This window comes from Sceloporus occidentalis, unplaced genomic scaffold (genome assembly GCF_023333645.1).
Source record: "Sceloporus occidentalis isolate IW3139 unplaced genomic scaffold, rSceOcc1.0.p SCAF_1, whole genome shotgun sequence".
NCBI classification, from domain to species: Eukaryota; Metazoa; Chordata; class Lepidosauria; order Squamata; family Phrynosomatidae; genus Sceloporus; species Sceloporus occidentalis.
This window is the reverse complement of record NW_028316981.1, coordinates 95,312,041-95,331,145: the sequence shown is the minus strand read 5'-3', so window position 1 is coordinate 95,331,145 and position 19,105 is coordinate 95,312,041. Positions and strand designations below refer to the sequence as shown.

General features: G+C 39.4%; 1 protein-coding gene across 1 annotated transcript in view; it reads right to left on the bottom strand.

Moving 5' to 3' along the window:
- The window catches only part of TRPC7 (transient receptor potential cation channel subfamily C member 7), a 194,097-nt gene that overhangs the window by 53,182 nt on the left and 121,810 nt on the right, over window positions 1-19,105 (bottom strand). Inside the window, exons 4-5 of the mRNA XM_089503025.1 lie at window positions 17,489-17,653; window positions 3,850-4,066 (exon numbers count right to left, since the gene is read on the bottom strand). Of these exons, the coding sequence (XP_089359151.1) occupies window positions 3,850-4,066; window positions 17,489-17,653 (382 nt within the window). The remainder of the gene's footprint in view (window positions 1-3,849; window positions 4,067-17,488; window positions 17,654-19,105) is intronic.

Below are 19,105 nucleotides of genomic sequence, written 5' to 3'. Positions count from 1 at the left end.
TAATCTTTCCAAGCTCTGCAATTTACCCTATTTGGTTAAGCAGCTGACACATGTTACTGCAAGTGCTTGCCATGTGACATTCACACAGTGGTGGTTCAAATTAAACATCTGATCTAAAGTGTTTACCTGTCTGCTGATTCTCATAACTGCTTCCTTCTGCAGTTGGAAGTCAGTATTGATACTTTTTCCCTATGTTTGTCATAGGTTACTGAGATAATACCCAAAGCAGCAGCATCTGGGATCAACTGCCACTTTCATGCTTTGTTCTCCCATGGACATTTGCCATTTGTTAAACAGTATAAGTTTACCAATTCAGACACAAAATTCATAGGGGAATCAATGAAAGCTGCACAGCAGTGCCATTTGACTTAGAGGGATCAGTTAAGTTTAAGAAATACATTTCCCTTGGGAGGAAATGCAGAAATAACTTTAGTGAGTGAATGGTAAAATAATTTTCTTACCAAAGAACAGGTTGCAGTCAATCTTTTAGGTAAATATTTTTCTCTGATAAAACTTCATGTGCTGTTCAGTACAAATGCTATTGAATGCTTGGCCATGCTATCCACCATTTTTACCTTCACTAGAAAATACTTATCAAACTGTATCAAATTTGGCAAGCCCCATTTACACCCACACATTGTTAAACAGCAATCTTTAGCTTCCTCTAGGTTACTTCCAGATCTTGGAAAGTTACTTTCTAAAAACGATTCATTCCCATTACATGCTAAAATGTAAAGGAGCCAACATGCAAAGAGATCTTGTAGCACCTTTGAGACTAAATGTGCAAAAGAAGTTGTAGCATAAATCTACAGATATGTTTGTAGCTTATGCTACAACTTCTTTCACACAGTTAGTCTCAAGGGAGCTACAAGATTCCTTTGCATACTAATTTTCCAGACAAACATGTCTATAGACTTTATCACATGGGGAAAACTGGGGGGAAATCAGGTGTTCAAACAGTAATTATCCCATGCAAAACTTGATATCATACTTTTCACACACATCACTATTAAACAGGCAATAAACAGGCAATAAACAGGCAATAAATAGCAACAAATCATTTTTGAGATTTCCTCCTGAATGATTTGTTGCTGTTTATTGACTCTTTATTGCCTGTTTAATAGTGACGTTATATGAAAATCTTAAGTGTGATATCCGTTTTGCACGGGATAATCACTGTTCAACCCCCTGATTTTGCTTCATTTCCCCCATGTGATAAAGTCCTATATCTCTTAATTCAAAAGTAGCCAGTTACCTTTACTTGTTGCTAAGTTGAAAAGGGAAGTTGTTATGTTACTTCTTACACCCCTTGTTACTCATGCTTTGGGGATTTGGGAAAAGAAATAAACCTTGGGATTTATAAGGGCGTCCTGCACAACTTGAAAACTTCCTGCTGAAATGACTCCCAAGATGGTCTTTCAAAGTAACTTTAAAACATAATTAGAAATGGTTGGTCATTACACCAATGAAATAAGATAGCATTTATTTATTTATTTTTCATTTAATTTGTTTACTCCCTTGTTACTCCCAAAGTAAAAATCACAAGAGATTGTGTGTTCATGTCCCTTCCAAGCTCTGGCTATTTTGGAAATAAAACAAAAACAAAACATCCAGAAACATTCTTCTAGAGGTTATGGATAAAAAACCCAACCCCACTCCACAGTAGTATTTATGGGTAGGCATTCTGTTAGCAACATATGCAGGCATAAGTCCAATGTATACCTGCATATGTGTTTTGAGGAGCTCACAGGTTCAAAGTTTTCTTGAAGCCTTTCCCTCAACACAGCCAGGTAATAGCCAGCGGAGGGAGAAGAACGTCAAGTATAACCTAACTCTGTTCTGATAGATGGAAATACAATAAGGCAGTCATCCTTCAGGACCTCCTGGAAGCCCTCCAAAAGTCTCAGGGGATGCTGTTCTTACTGGGCATTTGGTTTCAGAACATAGCTGGATAATTCTTTGCTTCCCTCTCTTTCCTCTGGCCACTATGTGGCTATGACAATGTGATGGTGTAGGAAAATGATGAGTCTCTATGGGATGAGAGACAAAGTGTATTTCCACCTGGAAGAATGTATACCGTGTCTCCTGGCTGCATGATCTCAACCATAGATTCAGAGCAATATACCAAAATCTCCATATGGAAAACTTAATTGATGCTTCTAATCATTAGCCTTATCCAGGGATGTAGCTAGGATTTTAGGAAGGGGCGGGGGGGTCCAGACTAAGTGCCACCATTATAATAGGGCTTGGGTGCGGTGGCGCAGCAGCACACACCATTCATTTTTCTAATGGAAGGGGGGGGTCCGGACCCCAAGAACCCCCCCCCCCTTTGGCTACGTCCCTGCCTTATCACTTCTCCATGCCTTCCTCATAGTTCCTGTTGCCTATTCTGTCCTTTTCTCTCTTACTCTTTCTTAACAAAGTCCTAGGGATGTCACTTTTGGTTGCTGTCATGTTCAAATCTTTCAGACATCAGGTTCTTTGTGAATGTCAGTAAATCCTTCAAACTGAAATGAATTTTTCATCCATCTGCACTGCAAATTCAAGGAGTAACTATGGGACAAAACAGGCTGCCCTGAAGAAAAGGCTTCTGGACTCACTTTTGAGTGCCAGATCAGGGCCGTGGCAACCACACACTGTGGCCCAATATGGCATTTTCCCAGTGCAAAAAGAAGTGGCAGAAAGCCACTCCTTTTTGCGCCAAGAAAAAGGTGCCTTTGCCACTGCAGTGGTGTTTTTTCTGGGTTTCTGCAGTGCAGCATGTGTAAATGCTGCACCACAGAAAAGCTGTGAAGCGGCCACACATGCGGTCAGCAGTGTGGCCTCCCAGTGACATAGGGGCATGCTGTTGTCTGAATGCCATGCCCCCATGCCGCCAGGAAGCCGGCTCTTTTTGCCAGTCTATACAGGCCCTATGTTCCCAGCATAATAATAATAATAATAATAATAATAATAATAATAATCTAATTTATTTATATTCCATCTTTTCCTGAAGGAATCAAGGCAGATTACAATAAAAATAAAATGGAATACATAAAATACACAAAACAATATCTACATTGCATCACTATCCTTTTCATAAATTAAAATAACAATAATACTGCCTACCAAGAATGACTTAAACATATGGGACCTCTCAGGAAAAGAAATGAAAACTCTAATGCAGAACTAACCTAACTGAATATATAAACTTAGATTTTTAAGAATTAAGCACTCAAAGCACTGGATCTGAATGGAAGAATCTGTCCATTTACATTTTTCTCACATTACTTTTTAATTTTTTTTTCATGTTCTTTACATTCCAAATATGAAAACAAAATGGGAAAATTTGGGGAAATGATTATAAAAAATAAACTGAAATTAAATCCATACCTGCTTTTATTCAGTACTAAAGCTGAAGCATACATTATATGAGGCACTGAAAGTAGATTGATGAATAGTGGTAAATTATCCCTACCTGAGCTGTAAATAATTGGCATCTTTAATATGGAAAACAAAACTAATTTCCAAATCATGGCAAGTGGCCTCCAAGACTATGGAGTGAGGAAGCTCAGCCCCACAGCTTGAGACTTACTTTTTGGACTACAACTCTTAGAATCTTCTAGCCAGAATGCCTAGTCCTTATTTAACAGGATTGGAGGAACTGTAGCCACAAAAGTAACTTGATGAGCATTATTGATATAGTAGGAAGAGTTTTAGCATGGAAAGCATTACCACCACCATCCGTGTGACAACTCCACAATGCACTTCAGTGCATCTCCCTTAATTCTCTCATTGCCACTGTGTCCATCAATCTGGGGTCCTTTATTTGTGCTAGTGAGAATGGTTAATCATTGCAGTTCCACTTACCTAGAACCCATTTCATTATGAGCATTTCTGTCCATGAAAACTGTGTTGTTTTTACTCTAAATATTTGTTTGGGGTGGTCCATGGCAGTTTCATTGGGAAGGAGCTTTACTCCTTCAAATCGGTCTGAGGCATTCACAACTAACAGTCCAAGGAAAATTGTAAAAGACACAGCATGTGCCACAAACTTCATGAAGGGGCTCCGGAGTGTACGTCCCAGCTGAAAATGAAACACATATAAAACTTTATTGCTTTAGATTTTCAAAATTACCAGGCTTCTCTCACGAGAAAATCTAGCTTATTAATATCAGCAACAATACCAAAAGGGCTTCTCTGGCAAATGTGGTGGGAGGTTGTGAAATTTGGGGTTGTAGGTTTGTGTGTGTGTGTGTGGCTTTTAAAAAAATTCAAACAACATTTCTGCTTGCCTGGATTATTTTCTCTGCCATTTCCAGTACTTTCTCAATTGGGTTTGATATGTAACACACTGTTTTTACATGTTCTAACCTGCCTTGATTCCCCGTGAAAAGGTGGGCTATAAATAAATCATATTATTATTATTCTTTAAACATTTTATTACTACCCTGAAATTGGTTTCTTTTTTAATTTTGAGACATACCATAATTTGTTCCCTTCTTTTGTCCTCCTTTCTTTTTTAAAAAAATATTTAATTTCTGTTTTCTGTTTAAATCTATTTTTAGGAGTTCCAGTGTTATAGAGCATCAGTAAAATGGTGCTTTTAAACTATAACTATAGTTCTGTCTATATGCTTTGGTGTGTGTATTTAAAACTGGAAAAAAGAGAAATGGCCCTTAAAACCATAGGACCACTTCTGCAACATTTCCATCAATGGTCCTCCAAATTGTAAGGATGATCCAGAAAGATCATGAAGATCATAAGAAATCTCATTTGTAAGTGACTATTTATTAACTACTCAAAATGTATATTAGGACCTTATGTGTAACAGAAATAAAGGCTCAAATTCTCTTTTACTCATGATGTAGACCTATTAGATTTATCTACAGGTTGCCTCCCCGTTCGACAATTGATTGAACAGGTCTGCTTTAATTGGGACCAATGAACAGGATGCCAGCCAAGAATTTGAAAGCACTCAGTTCATTGTAAAGTTATGGAACTGCTAAGTAAGATAGCTGTGGCTTTCCTGAGACAAACACAGTTGGCTCTTGCCATCTGCAAGCTTGCCATTCATAGATCTGAGCAGTCTTGTCCCATTCAATCCAATGGTGCTGCATGTATGCGGCTATACCAGTGTGGTCTCATTGGGAACAATGGGACTTGAGGTCCCACATTTTTTGTTATCTGCAGAGGGGGTAGAACCCTCACAGATACGAAGGGTCAACTGTGCAAAAAGAAAATACTGTATATTTGTTTCATCCAGTGGAAGTCCAAACTGAAATAGGAAACCAGATCATGTATCTATACTATATGTGACCCCAAGGTCTGTTGTGTGGTCCTTTTGCCTCTTTGCTGCTACTTTCTCTCTCTTGACTGAACTACTAAAGAAGGCACAGAAGCAGCAATCTGGTTGGTGACTAGGGGGAGTCTCTGAAGGAGAGTTAAGTCTCCTTCCCTAACAACTGAGTAACAGTGATGCGGGAAATGGCTTTTCCTTCCTTTGACCTCAGCAATCTCAAGGCATTTCCCCCTGCACACCACTGATCTTGATCAAGATTGTTGGGATGGGGTGAAATTGAAACTCCCCCTCCTCAACAAACTTGAACTTTCCTTCCATTTCAGTATGTGTGATCAAATGACCCACCATTCTTAGGCCCAGAAGAAGCAGACGAAAGCTCCTCTCTCCATCCCAACTCCCACTGCCTTGGCCTTGGAGGAGAGAAAAAGAGGCAGTTTCTACTGATCTCAATCCCCTCTCACACTGCCATCCCCTTTTCTTGTGTGGTATGCATCTTTAGATTGTAAGTATGAGGGCAGGAAACTGATTTTTCTTGTACAGCAACATGTACTGTGATGGCAATCAATCAATCAATCAATCAATCAATCAATCAATCAATCAAATTCAATGCCTAAGTATTTCAATACATTTCAGGACCACATCTCTGGAGACCAAGGTTCAGTTCCCCACTCGGCCATGAAACCCCCTGGGTGACCTTGGTCAAATCACACTCTCAGTCTTGGGGAAGGCAATGGCAAATTTCCTCTGAACACATTTTGCCAAGAAAACTCCTTGATAGGTTTGCCTTAGGGTCATCATAAGTCAGAAATGACTTATTTTAAGGTGCAAAACAACAAAAATTGCCAGAAACATTACTATGAATCCAGCTAGGTAGGCTAGCCAAGGGTGCATCAACACTGTAGAAACAATGCAGTTTGATACCGGTTTAACTGCCATGGCTCCATCCTATAGAATATTTGGATTTGTAGTTTTCTGAGACACTAGCATTCTTTGGCAAGAAAGGCTAAAGATCTTGCAAAAATACATATCCCAGGATCCCATAGGATGGAGCAACAGCACTAAAAATGATGTCAAACTCAATGATTTCTACAGCATAGATGCATCCCAAGAACTCATGTATATTAACCCAGAGAAGGCTATATAAGGGAGTGGGGAGAGACGGATGGACCGGAGCACCAAATTTTAACAAAAGTAAACCACAACAAAATCCAAAGAATAAATGGTGGTGATACCTTTCTTAGGAGAAACAAAATGCATATCTTACACTGTGCTAGCTTTCAAGGGCCACTGCCTTCATCAGGCAAAGATATTAAAAAGCATACAATGGAAGAAAAGTGATGATTTAGTTAATGTCACAGGCTTGCATCTTGTTTGACATGTTTGCTTAAGGTGATTTGGGAGGGTTGAGGTTGGTAGACACCCTACCCTCCCTTTTTTGTGGGTTTTTTGGGCTATGTGGCCATGTTCTAGAAGAGTTTCTTCCTGATGTTTCACCAGCATCTGTGGCTGGCATCTTCAGAGAATACTTACCTGGAAAAAAGTGGATGTATGTATGTATGTATGTATGTATGTATGTCTCTGTGTGCGCCCACGCGCGCGCGCACACGCGCACACACACACACACTGTGTGAGGCTGGGAATGCAGGAGTGATTTGCATGTGTATTGTTTTGTGTTGATGGCAGGCCTGGGAGGCTAATGCAAAAGAGGATTAGTGTCTGCTAATTGGTGATCATTACCTGCTGGGAAAGACCCTGACTCTGAGTGGTTTCCCATTTGCGTTTGCTGAGTCCTTATTTTGCTATTCCTCAGGACTGGTAGCCAAATTTTGTTCACTTTAAGGGTTTCTTCTTTCGGGTTGAAATTATCCAGATGTTTGTGGATTTCAATAGCTTCCCTGTGCATCCTTACATGGTAGTGGTTGGCATGGTCCAGAATTTCAGTGTTTTCAAATAGTATTTTTTGCCCAGGATGGTTTGTGGCATGTTCTGCTACTGCTGATTTTTCTGGCTGGCCCAGTCTGCAGTGTCTCTTGTGTTCCTTGATTCTTGTTTGCACACTGCGTTTGGTGGTCCCTATGTAGACTTGTCTGCAGCTGCATGGTATGCGGTAAACTCCTGCGGCTGTGAGCCAGCCTGAAAAATCAGCAGTAGCAGAACATGCCACAAACTCTTCTAGAACATGGCCACATAGCCCGAAAAACCCACAAAAAATCCTATGGATGCCGGCCATGAAAGCCTTCGACTTTCATAAGAAAACCTTGGTCATAAGAAAGCCAAGGACAAAGGTAGTGAAACTGTGTGGTACATTTTTCTTATCCATTAGCCGCAGTTTTGTAACTCCCTTTGAGATCTTCACCACTTTGTAGGCAGAGTACAGTGAAGAAGCCTTTGCACTGCCCTATCTTGAGATACATTCAGAAGTAATAACAGGTAAAATTTGCCAATGATAGTGAAATGCAGAACGTTCTTTTATTGGAGGTGAAAATGAACCAAAGTGGTAAGTGGAGAGGAGGTGCTAAAGGCTCCTGTTGCCTAAAGATTTACCTTTCTGTAAACCATTCTTCCTGGCACTTTTAAGTTCAGCCCCATTCCAAAAAAATGAGGTTGCTTAGGAGAGAAGTTGAAAGATGCAAGCAATGGATAAGTGGAGGATTTGGCACTGTTCACCTATTTTCGCCGATAAAATGGTACTTTAATCCTCTTATTTCAAGTGGCCAGAGCAGTCCTAGGTTTAAACAAATGGATCTGCAGTCTTTTAAGGTATGTGGACCCTAAACCATTGCCAACTTCTCGATATAGTAACAAATATCCACCATGAAGAAATACTTTAAACGTGTAGCAGTGCTAAGAAATTCTTATAAATAAATGCACAGGTTTGTCAGATCTGGGAAGACTCTTGAAAAAACCTATGTGACATCAAAAGTTGGAAATGATTTTCTCCAAATGTAAGAGCAAAATCAGTTGTCCTCATTCCAGTTTTTCATTGCACCTCTTCACTCATTTTAATCATACATACTCAGATTTCTTTGAAGCCAGGAGATCTCTTTAAAGTTAAAAACATACATAACATGTTTGCTAAATCTGAAATTCGGCATTCACAGGACTAGCATGCAAGTTTTCAAAGTGCTGATGTAATTTTGGGTACATTACTTGCTTTAGAATTTACATATAAAGGTCAAACCAGCTATGCTTATATATTCCAAAGCTGATAATAGAAAGGATGGCACTAAGGAAAGATGTGATAATTTTAATTTATGTAAGGAGTAGGTAAAATTTGATAAAGAAAAAATTCTCCTTACCCAATTCTGACACAATTTGCAGAGAAATATAAAGCAGACCTCTTGAGTGTATTCCAGCATGAGATTTCTCTTACATTTGACAATGTAAGTGTCAGATTCAAATAAGATGTTGTAAAGCCCATTGAACTTAAGTATGGCTGCGTTGCTGTTGTTAACTGCCATCGGGCCAACTCTGACCTATGGGGAGACCCTAAGAGAGAGACCTCCAAGAAACCCTATCATCCATACCCCTGCTCAGGTCTTGCAGACTCAGAGCTGTGGCTTCCATGACTAGGTCTATCCATCTGTAATAGGGTCTCCATCTTTTCTTACTGCTTTCTACCTTACCATGCATTATTGTATTTTGTATTGAGTCATGTTTTGTCATGATAGGTGCAAAGTACAATTCCAATGTAGTCATCTTGGCTTCTTCAAATGGTTCTTCCTTGAATGAATCTGGCATCATTTAATCTTTTAGATAGTTCTTCAGTATATTGTTTCCATCTTTATATTTCTACTTGGTCATGTGGTCCCCTTCTGATTGTAGAGCATCTCTACTCTTGGTTTAAATTTCCATTTGGTTTCTTGGATCTTGTAAAAGAGGTCTCTTATTCTTCCTTTTTTGTTGTCATTTTCTGTTTCTCTCCATTTGTTTTTATAATAGTTCCCTTTGTTCCTGCGCACAAGTCATTGTCATTGAACAGTTGCATTCCTTTTTAATTCTCATCTGTCCTGAACTGTTTGAAGAATTTCATCTGTCATTGATTGAGGCTTCTTGTTCTCTTTGGCTGCAGATGGGCTGCAGATAGTGTCTTTTTGTATTCCTCTCTAACAAGGTGATGACCCTGTATACAGTCACTTCTTTGGTTGCTTGAGGAACGTGTTTGTGATGAGCAAACTGTTGGCCTTGTAAGATTCAATCAGTTGCTCTCCTGCTTCATTTTTTGATCATAGGACAAATTTTCCTTTTTCCTACCTTTAAAATCCCAGTTGCCTATGGCGGGTTACACACCGCCATTTAGGACGTAATGAATACGTACTAGGGTTAGGAAGGGGCGGTGCTTCCGCACCCCCCTAACCCTAGTACGTATTCTGTACGTACAATATGGCAGCGGCCGTTCCACATGGCCGCCGCCATATTTACGTATCGGATGCTGTGCGTCCGCACGTATCGCAGCGTCTATGACATCGCGAGTCTGCCCCTGGCGCCTCGCGACGTCATAGAGGCGCCGCTTAAAGAAGCTCCATTTTGGAGCTTCTTTTTCAGTCCGTGCGGGAGCTGCACGGTGTGGCTGCTGCAGCTCCCGCACGGAGCAAATGGCGGCAGCGGCAGACCAGTCTGTAACCCGCCTATGATTAGCAAGAAGCTCTGTTTGGGTGAAGAAATTAAAACAGATATGGGACATCCTTTATGGTGAAGCAAAATTGACTGGTATGACTGTTTCTATCTGCACCCCCACCTTCGAAGATTTAATAGTTAAATCCTGCTTTTGTTTTGAGTCTAACTGACGACTGATCAGTATTTGGGGTCTATTTCACACTACACAATTATACTACTATCATTTCACTTTATCTGGCATGGTTCAGTCCTATGGAATCCTGGGGTTTATAGTTTTTTGAGGTTTTGAAATTCTCTACCAGAGAGCTTTGGGTCTCACCAAAGTACAGGATTACACAGGGTGTAGATATTGCAAGTTAAAAATAGGGGAACGAGCCATAGGTATGTAGTATGAAAGAGATCTCTGTTAGGAAAGCCTTCTCCCTCTGCCTTTGCAATAAATCTAATTATAGTTTGCTGTATATTCAGCTGGTTTCTGTCTCCTAATATGAGACTCTACAGTCAACCTTTCATATCCATGAATTCTGCATCTACAGATTTAGTCATCCATAATTTGAAAATATATATTTTTAAATCCAAAAAACAAACATTGATTTTACCACTTTATATAGGGGACAACATTTTATTACACTATTGTACATAATGGGACTTGAGCATCCAAGGAATTTGGTATCCACAATGTGTGTGTGTGTGTGTGTGTGTGTGTGTGTGTGTCATGGAACCAAACCCCAGTGGATACCAAAGCCCCATTGCATATTGAGATATGTAAAGTCTGGATATGTAAAGTAATATGATACACTATTTCAACTGGATTTCATTAAAATACTAAGCATGTATTAGTCCAGGGTATATGCCATGAAGTTCCAGTGATTTCATGTGGGTTGTCTCTGGTACAGTCTGTAACCCCTCTCCCTTCAAAGTCAATAGGATCTGGATCATATGCATTCAGTAATACAATGTGAGGACTGGTGGAAGGGGGATGTAATCTCTCTGATAATTAAGGGGAAGAAAATAGGGAGGATGGTGAAGTGGTTTATTTCTGAGTTGTATAGTCTCAGTCCAAGCTGAATGGTGTAGTCCTGAGTGATATGCAGGCATACCTCAATAACAAAGTATTTAAGGGTGATAATCCTTGTATGGAATCTTTGAATCCCCAACCAGCTCCCCCTTTCCTCTGCCTAGCTGGAGGTTTATTTGTTTGTTTTTTGGCATCATTGGCATTGGGAGGATGGTGCTGGAGAAACACAAACTTTTGGTGTCATGGTACAGCAGCATCTCTGTGAAAAACAACTCAATAACTCTTGAGTTGGGAAAGAATGGGATCCTTCTCTCTCTCTCTCTCTCTCTCTCTGTATGTGTGGGCCTTCAAGTCACCTGTTGACTTATAATGACCCTTTGAATTTCACTGGTTATATTAGGCAAGGAAAACTCAAGAGGTGGTTTTGCTAGTTCCTTCCTCTGAAATATGGCCTACAGTGCCTGGTATTCACTGGCAATATCCGACCAAGTGCTACCCAGGGCTGGTCCTCTTTAGCTTCCAAGATCAGACAAGGTCTGGTGACTTTAGAGTATTTAGGCCCCCTGATTCTTCTCCAGCCAGTCCTAGTGTAGCTTTGTGTGCACAGCTAAAACTTAAAAGCAACTGTATACAGAATCCCTTTTCTGAGCAAAACAGAGAGAAAAGGAGAGAATAGATAAGCTTGCCTCATCAGGTAGCCAAACATATTTTTTTTAAAAAAAGCATAGATCTATATGTTTCGATAAATGAAAATCATAAGAAAAGTGGAGGCTGGTGAAACAAAATGTCATATTTGACTGCATTTTGGAATAAGCCTTCAAATGGTGTCTGTTGTTCTTATGGTGGTGGTGCTGTACCTTTATGTAATTTCTGGCTTATGGTGCCCCTAAAGCAAATCTATCATGGGGGTTTCTTAGCAAGATCTGTTCAAAGGAGGTTTGCCATTGTCTTCCCCTGAGGCTGAGAGCATGTGACTTGCCTAAAGTCACCCAGCGGGTTTCATGGCAGAGTTGGGACTTGAACCCTGGTTTCTACAGTCTACGGTACAGTCCAAGGTAAAAATCCTGAGAAATAATTCCAGAGTTCTAGTCCAACCACTGTGCCAACATGGCTCCTTAAATGGTCTCCAGAAATTTCCATATATTTTTGTTTACTTTTGCAAAACTTATTTGACTTGGTTGTTTCATTTGACATGTGCATAATGTTACTTTTGAATAAAAAGTATCCTGAAACATGTTGAACTGTTCTCTTTGTAGGAAACTCTCCCTATTCTTTCTTAGTTATTTCTCCTTCTAGTATCAATTGCTTTGTTGAAGTAATGTCCAGGAACATATCTACTTCATTAACTGAAGTATACGTGTAATCTCACTATGGTGCTGCCATGCTAAGAAACACTATCAGAAGAAGTTTCAGGCCTGGTTATGCATCTAGCTGAATATCCATGCCCCAGTCTCAGGAGCTCATTATGGAAAATGATTGTTCTTGTGTGCCGTCAAGTCGTTTCTGATTTATGGCATCCCTAAGGGAAAGACATTATGGTGGTTTCTTGGCAAGTTTCTTCAGACGGGGGTTGCCATTGCCATCCTCTGAGGCTGAGAGAGTGTGACTTGACCAAGGTCACCCAGTGGGTTTACATGGCTGAGCAGGGATTTGAACCCTGGTCTCCAGAGTCATAGTCCAACACTCAAACCACTACACCACACTGGTTCCCACTGTATTTCCCCTCTTTTCAAGCTGTTCGGGTAAGTGCCTCTTTTCTCTTAAAAGGCAGGGTGAAAGCATCTCTTCCAGGTCTAACACCCCTTATGTATTGTACTGAAAAAGTACCAGAAATGCCATACAATTAAAAAAAAAACCTTCAGCAAATGCAAAACATTTGATAGTAGTAGCTGTTTCCATTCTCTAGCTATTTTCATGTTGTGTTCTCCAAACTGTTTTTCTAATAGCAGTTTCTTTCTTCTCCTCTTAGGCATCTTGTGATACTTGGAGGAAAAACAGCAACTACAGTGGGATTCTTTATGTGTTTATAACATTATGTTTCTATGGCCGGATTTTTCATGAGATTGTTGTATTTTTCCTGCTTGCAACACAGAGATGGGATGCAGTGTTGTCTTTTCCTTGACTGATATAATATTGCCATACAATTATTTGGAGATGGAGAAAATCTTTGTAGTTAAATCCTAGTTTAGTCCTAGTGAGATCCAAGTTTAAGTAAACCCAGGTCTACCTTACACAGTTAAACAATTCACATCCATTGTAACTAAAATAATCTTGAACTAGCACAGAAGCCAATGTTATTTTCCTTCCCTTCACAGATGTCAAAAATTCCATATTCAATCAATTTAGCATCAATATTTTATTTCCAAACAGTAGAAAGTGTCCTTGGAGTGATAGCTTTCAGGTCTTCATAAAAATCTAATTTATAGATAGATGAATAATGCAGATCTTCAGAACTTTGAATCATCTTAATTTATTTGAAGATTTTGATCTCTCTGTCTCTAATCATTGTCTGCTCAGCTAGTGCTCTCCAGCATGTCCTCGATGGACTTGTGGGGTTTAGCAACTTGTTCTTGCCTTGATGTTAAGGCAAGGCTATTTTTTTAAAAAACCAAACAAAAACAAACACAAAACATACCATACATGTTTTTGCAAGTGGCACATTATAAAGGCTGTCAGCCAGAGGGAATGTTGACTGAAGAATTACCATTAGGAGAAAACAGAAGTCAGGGGAGTTTATCACATGAGAGGAATTTCTCTTAAATTCGAATGAAAAGAAAGTGGGGCCAGAATGCATTCATGTGAATTCGCTAGTTTAGAGAATTTACGTGAATTCGAATTGCATTCGAACTGACTTCCCATTGCCCAAAATATGTGTCTCACAAAACTACAGCTTCCAGAATTCCCTAGTATTGAGCCAGGGCAGTTAAAGTGGCCTCAAACTGGATTATAATTGCTGTGTGTTTTGGACCTTGGTCTTTTAAGGATTAATGTTTTCAAGTCTGGGTGTTATACTTTCCCCCTAAATCCATGTCCAAGGTAGGGCAGAGCATAGTGTAAATGTCCTGCATGCGGAACCACACAACATCTCTTCTCTCAACCCTCCCCCTTAGAATGTGGCTGCTGCATATGCCACCCAAAAGTCATTCAGTGGCTGGTGGAGAGCAGGAGAAGATGAGAGAAGCATCATCAGAATTACTGGTCCTCTGTGTCTAGCTATGGGGGCTTCCTTCCCCACTTTACTTTCTACCAGCCACTGAATGACCAGGGTGGAGAATTGGAGCAGCTATACAGTGAGTCTGGAGCAGAGGGCTTTAATATTTGCAGAGGAAGGAAGACAATACCAACCTCTTCTGCAACAACAAAAAAGACATACACACATTATGTCGCTTCACTTGTGTATGTCACTAAAAGTATGCTGGATCATATTTATAATTTATTCTGCATAGCCAAGGTTCATATTGCCCATCCCTTTCCTCATTGGTGCTTCAAGTGCATATATATCTGCCATAAGTGCCCTCCTCTATGTTCCATTAGTAACAGCACTATGATGGAGCACTTCTTGACTGTGCATTCCAATTGTAAAATGCCTTTTGCATGCCATTGGTTTCTTTTTGGTATTGGGTCAGGGCATGTTTTCTTAATAAAGATTTGGGGTTCCAACTTATTTTTAAGCATGTGCTTTTTTAAAAACCCACTCAGACTTGCAAAGCTGTTTTGATCTGTTGAGTCGTTCAATAAATTTAAATTTTTCTTTACATTGTTCAGTGATTTTCATCTGGAATTGTTTAAATTGTTTTCATGGTTTTATCTGTTTGTTGACTCGAGACCTCAAGATAAATGGCAGGATAAAATATTTTATAATACGTATTGTTTATTAAAATATTTCAACCTTGCCTTATATCAAAAAGATCTCAGGGCAACTTATAAATAAATAATCATAATCACAATCATAACTGTAATATCATACATATAGAAAGCATATTGAAAGATTAGCAGCCTGCCTATCTGTGAGCTATTTGAATTATATTTAAAGCATAATCCTCTGCATATCAGTTCAAAAGTAATTTGGACTGATGTTAACATGCTTATTCATAGGTAGGTGTGTAATTCATTACTGTCTTAGGGAGTAGCCACACTACAGAATTAAAGCAGTTTGACACCACTGTAACCGCTATGATCAATTCTAGAATCCAGGGATTTGTAGTTTGGTGTGGTAATCAGCCTGGCCAGGATTCTGTAAGATATGTCAGCGCAGTTAAACTGGTGTTAAACTGCTTTAATTCTGCAGTATGGCTACACCCTTAGTTATCTGTAACTTTCCTCTTATTTTTCACTTAGAAACACCACTTTTTCTCCAACAGGATTACAAAAATATTTCACGCTTTACTCTCAACTTTTTCCTGAATAAAAGGGGATACCTTAGACTGAGTTGAATCAATGGTGGTTTCATCTCACTTGGACTTTCAGGTTTGTCTAAGGAAGCCTGTTCCTGCTTTCCTGCCTATTTTAACATGCTGTAACCACCTCGAACTTTCAGGAGAAACAGGAAAGAAGTAAAAATTATTATTATTATTATTATTATTATTATTATTATTATTATTATTATTGAATACCTTAAAAATCCTTGGCTTCTGCCTAGTCGTCACTCTACTCTACTGAACAAGGTTCAACCAGAATGGCTATTGACTAGCTTTGCCATGCTTGAAGGACATTATTGACAGAAAGCTAAGCACAGAGAAGCAGCCTGGTTTACCACTTGAGGTTTGAATTCTAGAGGCAAAGAAGGCTTTGTGAGGCTTGGCCAGATCACACAGGGAAGCAGGGGTGGCTGGTGGCTTCCATGTCACTGAGGTGATGAATCTGGTCCAGGTTTTAATCTAAACTTCTTAAAAAGGTATCTTGGGACTTTATCACACAAGCCATTTTAATCAGAATTAAAGCTGGATAATAGTACCCTTGGAGATGCTTATTACACGATGTTGCTTCCAAATCATTGCTACTGTGCCTCCAAAGCATGACTAGGACATCCCTTGCAACTGACAGGGAACACCCATCAATAGGCCCTCAAACTGTGGCATTAGTTCTCTGGTGCAATAACTTTCACCAGCTGTAGTCCCAAGATTGGGCAGTCACATGGTCTCAGTTTTCCCCTCCTCCTTTCTCTCCCCAAACAGGCCAGTTTCCCCCTGCCCTTTCCTTTTCTTCGTTTCACTAAATCAAACTGCTAAATTGGGAAATTGTATTACAACAACAATAAACAACAATTACAACAATTACGACGACAACAACAACAACAACAACTAATAATAATAATGAAAGGCATGGTGGGTGGGGCAATAGGGCAAATAGAAAGGGTTAAGGGAGAATCTGGAAGAGAGCCAAGGGACCGTGGTGGCTAAAGGAGGCCTATTGAAACGGCATGTGATGGTAAGGGCTCCCAAATCAATATGTATCTGTTTAATTTTGCTAACATGATGGCCAGAGAGAATGGAGCTTGTGTGATAATGTCCCAAGCTGATGAACCACTTTCCCCAAATAAGCCAAGCACCTTGGATAGCTCCTCTGAAGGTTTGCTGAGTGTGGCTAAGGTTGCTCAGTTGGGTAGTGATTGATATGGAATTTGTTTTAGTTTAATATAATATTATTTTAACATTTTATAGTGTTATATTTTATTGTCCATTTTTGATTATATATGTTTGATGCTTCATCCTTTGGTGCAAAGGGTGTTATAAATAAACACTATTATTACTGCTGTTTGGACTAAAACCCAGAGAAGATTCACTAAGCACCTAATAGCTAGGGCTTGGAGGAGAATGATCTGGGAAGTAGTCTCTCAGCATCTGAGGTGTGGATAGTAGCATAGACACACATAATATGTCAACTCCAATCCAGAGAAAGTAGTCTTCTCCAAATGAGCTGGTACTGGAGGGGAAAAAAATCACAAAGAGCTTTGAACTTCAGTTGCATACTTGCTGCTAATGTTGTTATGCTCTCAAAACTCTTACCTAATAATACATGTGGCCTGAATTAACTCAGATCATGAGTGTTGCCTTTCTTCCCAGTAGTCTTTCCTAGGGCAGCTTCCTGGTATCCTTCATCTGAAAACACTGGGAGGATGAGCATGGTTACACTGAAAGTAATGCTCCCTCACTGCAGATTTGGCTAAGAGTTCTCCAAGGTATCCCACTCAACACCTACAGATTTCCTAAGGATGTTTATATCTACACACAGCATTGAATAACTGGTAGAAATGGCAGTATGTCTTCCTTCATTTACTATTTTTACTTGCACCTTTGTTTCTAAATCTTGTACTTTTATATATCTCTTGCTTGAAGGAGAATAAGTTTCCAAACAGTTTTGTTGCAGGTGGCTTGATGGTTTTCTTTCTTTCCCTTGGAAACTGGCCAAGAAGCCCTTAAGATTTTATTCTATTCCTTTTACCTTCTAATAAGACAATATGCATTTGTGATCTTAGTTAAGACAAATGTGCTTTTGTGCCAAGCCCACGGGGTTTTTATATATCTATATATGTAAATAATGATAAACAAACATGCACCTTAACCAATCTGTACCTTGCTGCAGGGAGCTATCCAATATGCTATGGCAAGGAATGGAAGGCCTATTGAGACTCCGAAGACGGCCAGGAATTTCACAGCCATGGACTGCTGGCGTAAGCCTGAGAGATTCTCATACCACATGGTAAGCAACTGCTGCTGACAGTTGGGATGGGCAACAAACTGCAAGAGGAAACAAAATAAGCATAGCCTGAAGTATATAAAGGATAAGAAACTAGCTCTATGTCAGACAGACAGCATGAAGACAAGATAATCTATTTGGCTCCAAAACAACAGAAAGAAACTAAGTGCTTTCAAAACATTTACAGATTCCAGTAAAGTGTAGACAAAGCAGATTGGCTGGCATCATGCATTCAGGATTCATCATCTGTGCCTTATCAAAGAAAACATGAATCATTCCAACAGTTCAGAACTACAACCCATTTGTCTCTAATACCCAAGAGCAGTCAGTGTCAATAGCAACAGAAGTTTGAGTTGTCATCTTATGTGATGTTCACCATTTGAAAACATACAGTCTTAGAAACACAAGTACCAAAGTATTCCCATTTGTTCCCTATGCTCAAATGCAACTCTTGTGGAGTGTCAGTTTCAAAACACACTCAATCCTCTCTCATAATTCTTCACTCCAGAGGTCTAGCGTGAAATCCAACATTCAGAAAGTTTCCCAAGAAAACATTTTAAGATGCTACAGGTAGAACGTGTGTGTGTGTGTGGGGGGATCTTCATTGAAATGGTACATACACAGTATCAATTCCTAGGGTTCACACATCCATGCAGCTTTGTAGACTTTCATAAAGAGAGATCTGTTCATACAAGGATGTGAAAGAATTTTGTTTGATCTGTACTTTTTAGTCATTTATTATTATTATTATTATTATTATTATTATTATTATTAACCCTTATTTATAAAGTGCTGTAAATTTACACAGTGCTGTATGTACAATTGTTAGGTCAATAATGGTTTACACAAGGATGCTGAATTTATTTCACATTTCAACATCTAAAATCCACAAAACAGAGATATCTTTATTTGGCCAACCAAAATGCACAATAATGCACAAATGCACAAATGCTTTACTGACTTCTTTGTCAGACAAAGGGGCTAAAAATCATACAGGAGGAAAAATATATGATGATGTTATTCATAGGTCTGCATTTTGTGAAGATGTTTTGGTTATTGTCCTCCTTTCATATGGTATGGAGGTCTATTCATGAAGGCAGCCCCCTCCTCCTTCTTGCCATGTGGGTACTGGGAGATTCTTAAATTCCAAGAAATAAAATTTAAATTCCATTAGCAAGACAAAAAAAAAAAAAAAATCCCTTTCAGATCCAGTTTGTTTCCATCCTTTGGGAGGCTACAAGCCCATATTTCAAAATGTCTAGCAAGTTCTATACTCTATGAACTTGCCTTACCTATTCTGACTAGTTCTGGGAATCATGGAGGGAGAGGGCTTGGATAACATCTAGATGTAGATGGAGGGAAGTCTTGGCCTCATCCCAAGATTATAATTTCACCTTTAAAAAAATCCCTGTGGATTTACAACAGCACTGTAGCACTAAGAATACTGCACCATTGTTAGAAGATGCTGGGCTGCGTTCATTGACATAGCTATT